The 14,162-nt window shown below is 48.4% G+C and overlaps 1 protein-coding gene across 6 annotated transcripts in view; it reads right to left on the reverse strand.

Moving 5' to 3' along the window:
• Nucleotides 1-14,162, reverse strand: part of ccdc175 (coiled-coil domain containing 175) — a 138,415-nt gene that overhangs the window by 29,296 nt on the left and 94,957 nt on the right. For all 6 annotated transcript variants that reach the window (XM_086003297.1, XM_086003296.1, XM_086003294.1 and 3 more), the window contains 2 exons: nt 10,914-11,049; nt 2,829-2,960 (listed from right to left, as the gene is read on the reverse strand). In XM_086003297.1, coding sequence (XP_085859423.1) covers nt 2,829-2,960; nt 10,914-11,049 — 268 coding nt within the window. The remainder of the gene's footprint in view (nt 1-2,828; nt 2,961-10,913; nt 11,050-14,162) is intronic.

Raw genomic sequence — 14,162 nt, forward strand, 5'->3', positions numbered from 1 at the left:
AATAAAGAAGTGTCTGTATTCAAAATGTGCATGTTTGGTCTTTGCACTCATTGTTGCCTTGACCGGCTTAGGGGTTGCGGGATGGTTTCATTCAGGTTATTTGAATGGCAGAAGCCATTCCCTCAGAGTGGGCCTAGAAGCGACTTGCTATGAGCCTTTGACGGACGGCCCTTCCACTTTGTGCCTCCCTCCCGCCTTGGTGCTGCTGATGATCATCCTCCTCATCTTCCTCCTCCTCCGCTGGTGCTCCAATGTCTGCTGGCATTGGCTGGGTCCTGAGGATTGCCAGGTTATGCAGCATGCAGCACACAACAACGAAGTGGGAGACTCGCTCAGGCGAGTACTGCAGGGCTCCTCCAGAATGGTCCAGACAGCGGAACCGTTGCTTGAGCACGCCGATTGTGTGCTCAACGATGTTCCTGGTAGCTTGATGGCTCTCGTTGTATCGTAGCTCAGCAGGGGTGCTGGGCGAACGGAGCGGTGTCATCAGCCAGGTGTACACAGGATATCCCTTGACCCCGAGAAGCCAACCTCCTGGGTGATGCGGTGCCTGGTAAAGGTCTGCCACAGAAGTCTGGCGCAGGATGAAGGCATCGTGGCTGCTGCCTTGACAGTGGGCATTGACAGCGAGTATCAGCTGTCTGTGGTCACAGACCAACTGGACGTTTAAGGAATGGAAGCCTTAACGGTTGCGGAAATCCTCTGCATTCTCTTGCGGCGCCCGCAAAGCCACATGCGTGCAGTCAATGGTGCCCTGCACCATGGGGAAGCCCGCTATCCTAGCAAAGCCCGTTGCGCGTTCTTGCTGCTTGTCCGGGGTCATGGGGAAAGAGATGTACTCTCGTCTCCTTTTAAAGAGGGCATTTGTTACCTGACGGATGCAGCAATGCACCGCGAACTGGGAGATATTGGCGATGTCCCCAGTAGCAGATTGAAAGGAGCCGGTGGCATAGAAGTTGAGAGCCACTGTTATCTTCACTGCCACTGACAGAGATGTCCTGCTCCTCAGTTGAGGCTGCAGATCTGGCTGAAGCAGGTGGCACAGCTCAGTGACCACCTCCTTGCTGAATCGCAGCCTTCGCAAACACTGCTCCTCAGACATATTAATGTAGGAGAACTGTTGGCGAAAAACCCTGGGAGGGTAAGGTCTCCTGTACCTAGGTCTGTTGGCCCTCCTCCGTCTGGCCATGATTGCCACTCTCTCTCTGCGTCTCTGTGCCCTCCGAATGTGATGGAGTAGGACGACGTTCCCATTCATTGCAGCCCCCATAGTATCTGGCCAATCAAAGTTATGAAGGTCAAAAAGCAAAATACCTGCAAAGTTATGGTCAGAAGCCAAAACTACCTCAGACAGCGTTGACTCAATGCAGAAGTCTCTCTTTCTCTCTTTTGTCTCTCTGCAAATCTCTCTGTCTCTCTCAGAACGAGTGGTGCAAAAATGGCTACCACAGAAAAGCCAGGAAGAGGCCCCCTTTAAATAGCGCCCCCCCAGCCCCACAGCGACTGGGATGCGTTCCAGTCAACCTGTCGTTGGTAGCGCCAGGCGGAAAGGTGGGGGGCGCCACTGAATTTCCGGTCTGGGGCACCCCAAGGGCGTTGCACTCTCGAATGACGTCAAGATCTGCGTGCGCAGGAGATCGGGCGCTTTTGTTTAGTGCCGCCGCAAAATGTCCGGTCAATTTCGCGAGAGGCGCAGATATCACCGCGCCCGGGCGCTAGTTGGTTTGCGCCCCACTTAGTGCCCTCTTAAGGCGCTAACGGGTGGCGCAACCAACTGAATTTTTCCCCCATAGAATCTATGATCCTTCTTTCTATTTGTTTAGATCAATTTGAAGCACAATTTAGTTAGTTGCAATCTATTATGGCTTCTATGACCCTGTTTACTGAATAGAAATTCATATGGAGAGAGAGTGGTCTCCATTGCTCTACTACTTTAATCTGTCCTAAACAAGCAACAATTGCGTAGTTAAACAAGATAAAAATAGAAATACGATTTAAAGGTTTAAAAGGTAATATGATGTTTTCATCTGAAGATGAGCAGAAATTCTTCACTGCTGTAAGAGGGAATCTATCCAGAGAAACAACAAGGGCATGATGGTGGATGATGGGGTGTGCAAGTCAGGGGTTTCCTTTTGATTCTGTCTCAATCAGGATTAATAATTTTTTGCAGGTTTGCTCAAAAGCACTCGAAGACACCAAAATCTGAATGCCGTATATGTCATTGGGGTAACAGATAAAATTTACAAAAAAAGTTAAAATGAAAAGGTGTAACCTTAATTTGGAAAAACGTTGAGATGATATGCTTGTTCCCCATAAAAGTGACTTGTTCAAAAAGTAACTTTTAAGTCCTACATAAATGTCATTCATGTACCTGACATTTGAATCACTTATAAGCAACATCAGACAATGTTAAAAAATGCAGTTATAATGTTATTTTTGTCACTGTACAGTGGCTTCCTGATCAGACTCTGGAACTCAGCAGTGTGAAACTTACTTGGGGAGGGCGTCTCGCATGAACTTGACACTTCATTGATTATTAACTCCGGTGAAGTATCAAATAGGCTTTAAAATTGTTCAGGACGTCTACTGGACATCACAGGTACTTTATCAATTAGAATTACATTTATTTTATGTTTTAAAAACATGGATACTCCTGTGTGCACTTTCAAAACATTTAAAAATTGCTGGCTATAAATGAAGCTCTGTGTATGCATGTAAGCCCAGACTACAATTTTCAGTTAGAAGATGTAGATGTTGGTGACTGCAATTTGTAATCAGCAGCCACTGATGAGCATAGCATAAGAAATAGTAGGCATACTATACATTACTTTCAATTGTTCGACTTCTCTTGCCAAAAGCTGTTCCTCGCTGTCAACTGTATTTCCTTCTGCTGCAAGTTGTTGTCTAAGAGCCGCAATCTTTTTAATGTACTCATCAATCCCCTGCTGTAATCTCTTAATCTGGTTTTAAGAATAAAATAGTAAATACAAAATATGTTTCATTCTTTACTACAATGGCCTTGTAAACAAACATATTTATTTATAAGGCACTTAATCCATCTACTCAAACTCTAAAGCAAAGGTTAATAATTATATGCTGGCAACATATTGAAAACACTACGGCCTAGAAATTCAGTATCGCCACGTTTGGGGCGCTACAGTTGAGCGTGCGCTAAATTTAGCGCCACCTTCACCGAAATTGAGTTGCATCGCCCCAAGAGGTTGCTGCTGCACTAAAGCAGGTGGTGCACGACTATCCTAAGGCGCTAAGCCGGCAAGCCGAGGCGCTACCACCGAGGGCGGGCGCAGCGCAGGTGCGGCGAGTTAGCGATTGCAGGCAGACACGCTGGCGCCGGTCACCTCTTAAAGGGGGAGGGTCGATTTGGCTTGCAGCCACGCCCTGCACATTGGAGCCCTGATTCTAGGCCTGGACAGACCTGCTGTGACATCGTTACGCCTACAACCATGGAGAAGGCCAGGGAGCGAGCGCAGCGCTTCAGTGAGGGGGCCCTGAAGGTTCTGGTTGGCGCAGTGGAGCGCAGGCGACCTATCCTCTTTCCTGACAGTGGCAGGAGGCCGCTGCCCAGCGAATATAGAAAAGCTTGGAGGGAGGTGGCACACAGAGTGACCTCCAGCAGCATGGTCCCTAGGGCACCAACGCAATGCAGGAAGAAGTTCAACGACCTCACTCGGGTTGTCAGGGTGAGTACCCTTTCCAGTATCCTCTTCATCCCTGCATGTGCACCTCACTTTATGGCCAAAGGGTCCTGAAAGCCCCAATGCCCAGCCCTCATCCAACACCTATGGGACTCTCATGAAAATCACATGCACATTCACCACTTTACACACTGTCAGGGCTTTTCGACCATGGGAGGCAGTGCAGGCAAGATCAGGGCTTGACACTGTCAGGGCTATTCCACCATGGGAGGCAGTGCAGCCAAGATCAGGGCTTGACACTGTACTCAGAGCCCGTCCTTTCTCTTGCAGGGCAAGCTGGCCCACAATAGGAGGCAGCAGCAAAGGACTGGGGGAGGCCGTCCTGAACTGAAAGACCTCAGTGATCTGGAGCAGCGAGTGGAGCGGATTATGGCAGGCCGGCTGATTGGCCCCGTCGCCACTGGAGATGCCGACCACGTTCTGGACAGCAATGGTAAGGTCATCACCTTTTTGACCTCTCTCTTTCCACTTGTGCCTCACACCAGCATCCTTTGCCACTATCGAACCAATGCAGTGCATTGCAGCACTCATGTCTCCCTTGCTGCCGTCCTGTCCTCACACTAAAGCAACTCTTGTACCTGCCTGCTTACAGATGCTGATTCGCCAGGTGAGGAGGCGGGCCCTCAAGCTGGCACTGTGAGTGAATCGGAAGGCGAGGAGGAGGAAGAGGAAGCCGGAACATCAGTGCCACCCTCAGCCGAGGCAGCCCATGGCCATGATGGGGACACGTCTTCCCTGGAGGGGAGCAGGGGGGAAGGGTCTGAGGAGGGTGAAGCTCCGGGGCCCAGCGGGCTGCAGCAACACGCGGGGGGGGGGGGGCGGGGTAGGGAAGCTCGGCGGCCTTCTCCCCGGAGGGTGAGTGTGGCCTCCAGTCCTGCTACAGTGAGCGCAGAGGAGGTGCGGCTCCTTGGTGAAATGGGCGCCCAGGCGGAGCGCAGGCACACTGACCTCATGGCTGCAGTGGCAAGGATGCCTGACTCCATAGAGTCACTGGCAAGGAGTGTACAGGAATTCGGGGCAGCACAGGCAAGGAGTGTACAGGAATTCGGGGCAGCACAGGCAAGGAGTCTGCAGGACTTCGGGGCAGCACAGGCAAGGAGTCTGCAGGACTTCGGTGCAGCACAGGCGGCTTCCAGCCAAGTGCTTAGTCGTGCCATGCAGTCACTGGCTAGTCTGATGCAGACACAGATCAGGGCCACATGAGCACTAACTGCTGCCACCCTCGCTGGATCGGCCAGGATTCGCCGGGGCCCTTGCCGCGCCGCAGCAGTCTGTGCTTCAGCAGATTGCTGCGCATGCTTCAGTGCTGGCCTGTGCGAGTGCCAGGGTGTCGTCCGACCAGGGAGTGCCTGTGCTCTGTCAGGTTGGCAGCATTCCTGCTGCCAACACTGTCACTCCTCCACTGCAGCTGCCACCACCCGTAGGACAGACTGCTGCCGCCCAAGCAGAGTTGGAGCAGTCAGCAGCCGGGCCCTCCAGGCCCAGAGCTGGTCCAGGCCGTCCCCCAAGGGCATCTGCCGACTCACTATCTGACCCTCAGCAGCCTTCCCCCAGCCTTGCTGCAGCCACTGGGGTCCCATTGCGGAGGAGCTGCAGGGCGGGAAGGGGCCAATCTCGCAAACGAGGCAGATCACCCTCGCAGGCCAAAAAGTAGGAGGTGTGGCAAAATGTTGTGTTTTTTTTTTGTGAAGGCCGAGGATCATGGTCATTTTTGTTTCACTCTTTTGTTCATTGTCTCCAGGTTAGTACAGAGAAGTATGAAGTGATTCATTTTGGTAGGAAGAATGAGGAGAGGCAATATAAACTAAATGGTACAATTTTAAAGGGGGTGCAAGAACAGAGAGACCTGGGGGCATACATGCACAGGTCTTTGAAGGTGGCAGGATAAATGGAGAAGACTGCTAAAAAGGCATACAGGATCCTTGGCTTTATAAATAGAGGCATAGAGTACAAAAGCAAGGAAGTAATGCTAAACATTTATATAACACTGGTTAGGCCTCAGCTGGAGTATTGTGGCTAATTCTGGGCATCACACTTTAGGAAGGATGTCAAGGCCTTAGAGAGGGTGCAGAGGAGATTTACTAGAATGGTACCAAGGATGAGGGACTTCAGTTATGTGGAGAGACTAGAGAAACTGGGGCTGTTCTCCTTAGAGCAGAGAAGGTTAAGGGGAAATTTGACAGAGGTGTTTAACATTTTTTGAAGGATTCTGGCAGAGTAAATAAGGAGAAACTGTTTCCAGTGGCAAAAGGGTCGGTAACCAGCGGACACAGATTTAAGGTAATTGGCAAAAGAACCAGAGGCAACATGAGGAAAAAAAATTACGCAGCGAGTTGTTATGATTTGGAATGCACGGCCTAAAAGGGTGGTGGAAACAAATTCAATAACAACTTTCAAAAGGGAGATGGATAAATACTTGAAAAAGAAAAATTTGTTGGGCTATGGGGAAAGAGCAGGGGAATGGGACTAACTGGATAGCTTTTTCAAAGAGCCGACACAAGCACGATGGGCTGACTGGCCTCCTTATCTGCTGTATCATTCTAAGATTCTATGGGCTAGAAATTCATTATAGCCAAGAAATGGGCAGTGTTTAGACTAAAAATGGTTAAGTAGCGGCAGTTGAAAATCATCTAGGCTGCATGCAAAATTCGTCCTCACTCCTCATTAAAATGATTGCAGTCATGATTCTCTTCTAAAAACCCAAGCTCATTGGCGTTACACTGAAAGGATGGACCAATATCGGGTGTAGTCTAAACTCAAGTAATGATTGCCACCGGCTTTTTTCACTACTTAAAGGGGAGGTTCATTGATGCTACAGCACCTTATTGGGTGTGCAGCTGCCTCAACAACCATAAAAAGGACAAGGAGAAGGAGCACTTATTTTCAAATCCTGATGGCAGATCGCCGCCCCAGGGAGAGAGCCCGGAGGTTTTCGGATGAAGCTTTGGAGGCATCGGTTTTAACGGTGGAGAGAAGGCGGGCGGTCCTGTACCTGCCAACTGGCAGGAGGCCCTCGCCACAAGTCTGCTGGACTATGTGGAGGGAGGTGGCAAACCACATCATGGGCAGCACTATCGTCCCCAGGACCCACACCCAGTGCAGGAAGAAGTTTAACGACCTCACACGGATGGTCAGGGTGAGTGAAGGCGTCAACAAATGCTTCATACCACCATCTGTACCACAAGCTTCACACACTGCTGCACCACACCCCCAGCACTTACCCACCAAAAATCTCTACCTAGCAACACTCACACCCACATCTTACACACAATGACAACTATTCAACTATGGCAGGCACAAGGGTCATTAGTTATTAGAATTCATGTCAAATTTGTGATATGTTTAGAGATAAATTTATTAAGTGTGTTTGGAATATTTTGTGGTCTCTCTCATTTCAGCTTTTTGCCCAGGAGGACGCTGTGATAGGCCATGAGAAAGGGATTGTATGCTGGGGATGTGGTGAGCTACAGAGATCTGGGGTTTCATTCATGTGAATCGGAGTCTGATGAGCTGGTCATGGACAGTCCGTCCAGAAGGCCAATTGTCTTGCTGCCTCCGCCTCCTGTTCCTCCTCCTGAGGTAATCCTGTAATCTCACAGCCCCCATGACTGTGAAGAAGTGTTGTGAGCAGAAGCCTTTAACAAATAATGAGTGACTTCTGCACTTGAATCAACACTCCCTGTCACTAAAAAAACTTGAAATAACTAAAGAGAGCTGTTTCAGTTGCAGAAAGTAGCAAACAGGTACTAAAACTGCAGAACCATCTTAGTTGGAGCTGATTGGGGATGGTATATTTAAATATCGCTGCTGCAGCCTGCTTCCTGCTAGTAGACGCCAACTCTCCCTGTCATTGTTCTGCGCTGCTGTTAAGCTAATCGGCTATAATGAAGTTGGGAGATCGGATGTCCAGTGAGTGTTGCACACTCACTGACGTCATGATCTCCATGATGGCGAGGTCCCTGGCGATCGAGTTTACTGACAACAACGATATGGCGTGTGATGCTGGAACCGGCATCAGCTGTCGTTACAGCTGTCAACGGCGTTTTAGCGCCATCTTGTGGCGCTAACGTGTGGCGCAAACCACATGAATTTCTAACCCACAGAATGTGTTTTTCAGCCTTAAAGCAGACTAAGCGAGAACCTTAAAATTGTACATAAAGTAGTAAGCAGTATAGAGAAGATAAATTCAGATCACTACCTCGAACTAAACTATGACACTTGGATAAGGAAGGACAGGTTCAAACTAAAACACAAATCAAGGACAGGACGTTCTTCACAAAAAGAATAAAGCCTCTGTGCAATTCCACATTATATCATTAACCCCTATATTTAATAAACAGCTGGATGATGGTGGAAGGACTATAGTAGCTTTCTAGGTGGATGAGTTAAGATAAGCCGAATGGCCTTGCTCATCTATACCTATCTTGTGAATGCACCAGAACTCAGCCTGAGGATCCAGAAAGTGTACACGCTTGCACAGGGGAAACTTCTTAAAGGGATTTCTAACATATAATGGCTGAAATGCCTTCTTTCATGCAGGACCATGGGTTTTACTAATCTGTTTGTTCTCGAGATGTCGGCAACACTGGCAAGGCCTTGCTTATTGCACATACCTAGTTTGCTCTAAGGAAGTGATGGGTCTTTTTCTGGAGCACTTGTAAAGCAAGACATGCTATGATAGGGGTGCTTCTGAAGAACCATACAATATAATGATTAGTCAGACCTTCACACTTGTCTATGCTATAGTGACTGCTGTCACAACCTACCTTGAGAATTGGAACCATGGGAATGTATTAATCGTTTACCAAAGGGAGGTCTGAACACCTCTGTTTGTACCTCACATCGGGGAAATTATTAAGCAATATGATAACCATTATGGTGCAATGGGCATAAAAAATAAAACTGGCACAAAGGCTCCTGAGAACCAATGAGCCATGAGGAAAACATGAAAAACAGAAAAATGGGGCAGAAATGGCTTCAGACATAAAAAGTTTCTTTGTGGCCCCTTAAATTTACTTATCTGTATTGCTCTTCATATAGAATCTTACACACAGGAGGCCATTCGGCCCATCGTGCCTGTGCCAGCTCTTTGAAAGAGTTATCTAATTAGTCCCACTCCCTGCTCTTTCCCCATAGCCTAGCAAACATTTCCTATTCAAGTATTTATCCAATTCCCTTTTGAAAGTTACTATTGAATCTGCTTCCACCACCCTTTCAGGCAGTGCATGGCAACCCTGGGCATCCAATTAAAATTGGCATGATTTACAATGGCCTTAGAGTCTGTGAAAAGATGTGGGGGGCCTCAGAACAATGCTATCCAAGAATTTACCTATTGTAATGAAGCACCTGGCTGGTTATGGTTTTACACTAGCAACCCAGGGGCTCAGAGTTCAAATGCCACCATGGCAAGTTGTGAAATTGAATTCAATAAATCTTGTAATTTATCAAGTGGTACCTGAATTTTTTTTACCATGGAAACTGCCATACTGTCATAAATACTTAAACGGTTCACTAATATGAATCTTCTCTATCCAGTCTGCCCTCCAGGTGACTCTAGTCTCACTTTTAAGTGGTCTAGTAAGCAACTCAGTGTAAAAATTGTTTCAAGGCCCAAAGCTATCTTTTCAGGACAACTAGGCAATAAATGTGGTTTTGTCAGCATAGTCCACTTTACAAGAACAATTTTTGAAAGAATTCCATCGCCTACCCCATATCCAGCCAGAAATGCATGTCACGTGCTACTGGGCTAGAAACCCAGCATTATGGGTCTACATCCACTTTACCACAGTGGAATGGCCCAGAAACAGATGCCAATGAGGGAAATTAGCCTAATTGTTTTTCTAAAGATATTACTGAAATGTGCTCAATAATATTTCAGTATTATTTATACCATCCAATATTAAAACATCATGGGGGGAATTTTAACTCGGCAGCTAAATGGAGACGGGAGCAGCCAAATCAAGCAGGTATCTTGTTTTTATAGCACTACATGTGAGCCAGGAGGAGCAGGAATGCTCCCCCCGACCCCTCAAGCAAATCCTCTGCTTCACGATCTCTCCCGATCCCACCTCCCTCCCGACTGCTAGTCCAACCCCCCCCTCCCCGCCCAACCTTCTCCCGGTGCCCACTCCCTCCCGATTGTTGGTCCCACCCCCCAACACCCACCCCACCCCAATACCCCCGCAACCAACCCACACCCACCCCCCTCCAACTGCCCCACACCCACCCCCCTCCAACCGCCCTACACCCACCCCCCTCCAACACCCCCCCAACCACCCCACCCCACCACCCACCTCACACCACCCCACACCCACCCCTCTCCAACCGCCCCACACCCAGCCCCTCCAACACCCACCCAACCACCCCACCCCACCACCCATCTCACACCACACACACCAACCCCTCCAACACCCCCCCAACCACCCGACCCCACCCCACCACCCACCTCACACCACTCCACACCCACCCCCTCCAACACCCCCCCAACCACCCGACCCCACCCCACCACCCACCTCACACCACCCCACACCCACCCTCCTCCAACATCCCCCCCAATCAACCCACACCACCCCACTCTCCCAACACCCACACCCCCACACCCACCCCCCTCCAACACCCCCGCAACCAACCCACACCCCACCACCCACACCCCCACCCAACACCCTCCCACCAACCCACCCCCCAACACCCACACCCCCAAACGCCCACACCCACCCCCTCCAACTGCCCCACACCCACCCCCCTCCAACACACCCACCAACCACACCACCCCACCCCCTCCAACGACCCCACACCACCCACACCCCCACCCCCATCCACACCCCCACCCCCAAATCCCCCCACTCCTGCCCAACGTTCTCCCGGTGTCCACTCCCTCCCGATTGCTGGTCCAAACCCCCATCTTCTGCCACACGATCTCTTCCCGTCCCCCCTCCCTTCCGATTGATGTCCAACGCCCTCCCGCCCCAGGATCTCTCCTGGTTTCTGGGGACCGTCCCCAATGGTGGCCTTCTGCCGCTGACTTTCCCACCCAGTTCTTGGTCAATCTGGCCTGCTGCCAGGCAGGAAATGGAAAAAGAAATAACAATGAGGTCCTGCCGTTAAATTTGGCAGGACCCCCCGCGTTCCCAGGATTCTCCCCCACCCCTGCACAACTGTGCTCCCCCCGCTCCCTCCTCTAAATATCGGGGCTCATACCTCTGCAATTAAATTCTCACGTTTCTTCTTCAAGGCGACTGAACGTAAACTCATGTTAGCCAAGTAATCTTCAACAGCTCCTCGAATGAGCATCGCTTCTTTTGACATTTCTTCTCTTTTATGCTGAGTAGTCACTCTATTTGTTGAACAAAAGAGGTCAATATAAGTGAAAGTTCAGTAACAGAAACTAGGATGTTACATTTCCCTTAAATGAAATAAAACCATTCTAAAAATGTAATGAAGTCTACATTTTGCAATTCTCTCTCAAAATTCATGTTTTATGTGTATAGACAATTAAAGATATAAGCCTCAATTTTAACTCGGGTGCATTCGATGCAAGTGGGTTGCGAAGCGGACGTCTCAGCGTGAGGCCTGGGCCATTTTAACTCCCGGGCCTCATTTGAATCATTCAGGTATGTCTCTCATTCGAAACCGGTGAGAATGACATCATGACTGGCTGGCGGGAGCGGGAATCGTGCCAGGAGCTTGACGCCGCCCGGGACCCAAGGAAGTGGTCCTCGACAAGCTAAATCAGGAAGAAGGGGGATCTGGGGAAACCGCAGCCGGGAGTGGGGTTGGGGAAGGAAGTAGGCCTAAGGTTTCCTTTTTGGGCCAGAAAGAGCATTCTTACTCCTCATATTAACTATGTACCTGGGCCTCTTCTGGCCCAATGTTGCTTACACATATCACAGTTCAAATTATATCGGGGTCCAAATTCCATCAGCGGACCTGACAATTCAACATTTATGTGGCCCCACCTACCTCTGGCAGGCAGCCTCCATGCTCTCATAAAGCCAGGTGTTAAAATGGTGGGGTGGAAACGCTGCAGGAAGGCAGTGAGTTCTGCCCGGTCACCATTTAATCCCCCCCTCAACCTGCACCATTCCTGCCAGGTGGGCAGAGTTAAAATAGGGGATTATTTTATTATCGAGAAGTAATTGCAAATCTTTTTTCATTTGTTGACCAGCACAACAAAATGATGTAACCTTCATTGAAATGCATCACCGACATGACTTGCACTTGACACAAATACAAAAATGATCGTTATCTCTTCTCTCTTCTTGAACAGAAATAAAGTTTGAAACACACAAAACCTTTAACTCTGTCACGACAAAAACAACTTTTGTTAAGATTCTGACTAGTTTCTTAAAAATGAAAGATAACATGCTGCAAAGTTGTTGCATGTTCAAGGATACAAAATCACTGGGCCAGTAGACAGTAAACAAATTAAGTCTATTGCTCCAGACATTCAATTTCTTGTATATTAATTCCTTCTTCTGTAAAAAACATAGACTGAAAATAGAACTTCTAAACATACATAAAATGTATGTAAAACTAAAAAGTAAAAATATTAATCTACAATTCAAGAACAAATAGTACAACATAATGCACCTTCTTCTTCTTAGGCGGCCCCTCGGAACCGAGGATGACTTGTTTCCACATTAAAAATGAGTTCTCAGGTGACTGATGAGTCCAATGCGGGACCTACAGTCTCTGTCACAGGTGGGGCAGACGGTGGTTGAAGGGGCGGGTGGGTGGGGTGCTTGGGTTGACGTGCGCTCCTTGTGTTTGGCTTCCGCTTGCTCCCGGCAAAGAGACTCGAGGTGTTCGGCGCCTTCCCGGATGCTTCTTCTCCACTTTGTGCGGTCTTGGGCCAGGGATTCCCAGTTGTCAGTGGGGATGTTGCACTTTTTCAAGGAGGCTTTGAGGGTGTCCTTGAAGCGTTTCCTCTGCCCACCTGGGGCTCTCTTGCCGTGCCGGAGCTCCGAGTAGAGCGCTTGTTTTGGGAGTCTCGTATTGGGCATGCGGACGATGTGACCCGTCCATCGGAGCTGATCGAGCGTGGTCAAAGCTTCGATGCTAGGGATGTTGGTCTGCGCGAGAACACCGACATTGGTGCGCCTATCCTGTCAATGGATTTGCAGGATCTTGCGGAGGCAGCGTTGGTGGTACCTCTCCAGTGCTTTGAGGTGCCTGCTGTACATGGTCCATGTTTCTGAGGCATACAGGAGGGCGGGTATCACTGCTGCTCTGTAGACCATGAGCTTAGTGCCGGGTTTGAGGTCCTGGTCAATCTACACAATGCACCACAATCTACACAAACCACAAAACTACTTGAACAGACATCAGTAAAGCCCTATTGAGTCACCACCTCATGGTCCACTTACAGAGGTGAGCTTACCGAGCAGCACTGTAGCTAGGGCCGACAGATCCTGCAGCATCACAGCATTTGAGCAGGAGGGAAGGATGGGCAGGTTTAAAGATGACTGCTTGTAGTAACTGCAGAGCACCTTAGGCCAAAATCTGGGACCTTAGAATTAGGATACTGGGACTCAAGTTAGTGATTTGATCATGATGAAAAGTGTATGTCACATCCTCTAAAGCTCAAATATATTCCGCTCTCCATACCAATACACAAATATCATGGAGTGCCACTGATCACTAGTTTACAGCATCCCCAAAACCCAAAAGAATGTTACTCTTTTCTCCAGTGTTACTACTACAAGGGTATTATGTGAAGTACAAACAGATAAGCATAATCAGTCAGTGAGAAGTAATATATGGGTTGCAAAAAGTAAATAAAAACTCTTACATGAAACACAGGCCACATGTATTCATTTTTAATCTACCATTTTGTACTAAATAACATGCACATGCTCCATTCACAATATATATTTGGTCAGTTACCATTCTTAGTATTAACGTTGTTGCCAATTACCAGCATTTTAACCCATGTCCCAGCTTCTCCGTGTTTCACAAGCTTTTCTCATTAGAATTGAAGATTGTTAGTATCAACCAACTAGATTATTGGGAAGGCAGGACTGGAGGTTGTCAGAACTGATCAGATCAGTTACTTTCTCCTACAGTTGGTTGCACACGAACTTGAAGCAGAAAAATGTAAAACAAGCTATTAGTTTCTCAAAGTTACAACTATTTTTGAGGGTCCCCAGAGAAGCTATATATGATTGTTATGTTTCAGGAATTTTGATCATTTTATTTTCACAGAAAGGATTTTCAGATTGAGTTATGCTTAAGAGTTCTGTTTTATAACAAAATGACTTTGCACAGGTTTTAATTTGCAGGCATTGATTATGTGTACTTACATAGAACATAGAAACATAGAAAAATAGGAGCAGGGGTAGGCCATTCGGTCCTTCGAGCCTGCTCCGCCATTCAACACGATCATGGCTGATCCTCTATCTCAATACCATATTCCCGCTCTCTTCCCATACCCCTTGATGCCTTTTG

The sequence above is a fragment of the Somniosus microcephalus genome, chromosome 12 (assembly GCF_052327205.1).
Source record: "Somniosus microcephalus isolate GS21.2 chromosome 12, FLI_Smic_1.0, whole genome shotgun sequence".
Classification (NCBI taxonomy): domain Eukaryota; kingdom Metazoa; phylum Chordata; class Chondrichthyes; order Squaliformes; family Somniosidae; genus Somniosus; species Somniosus microcephalus.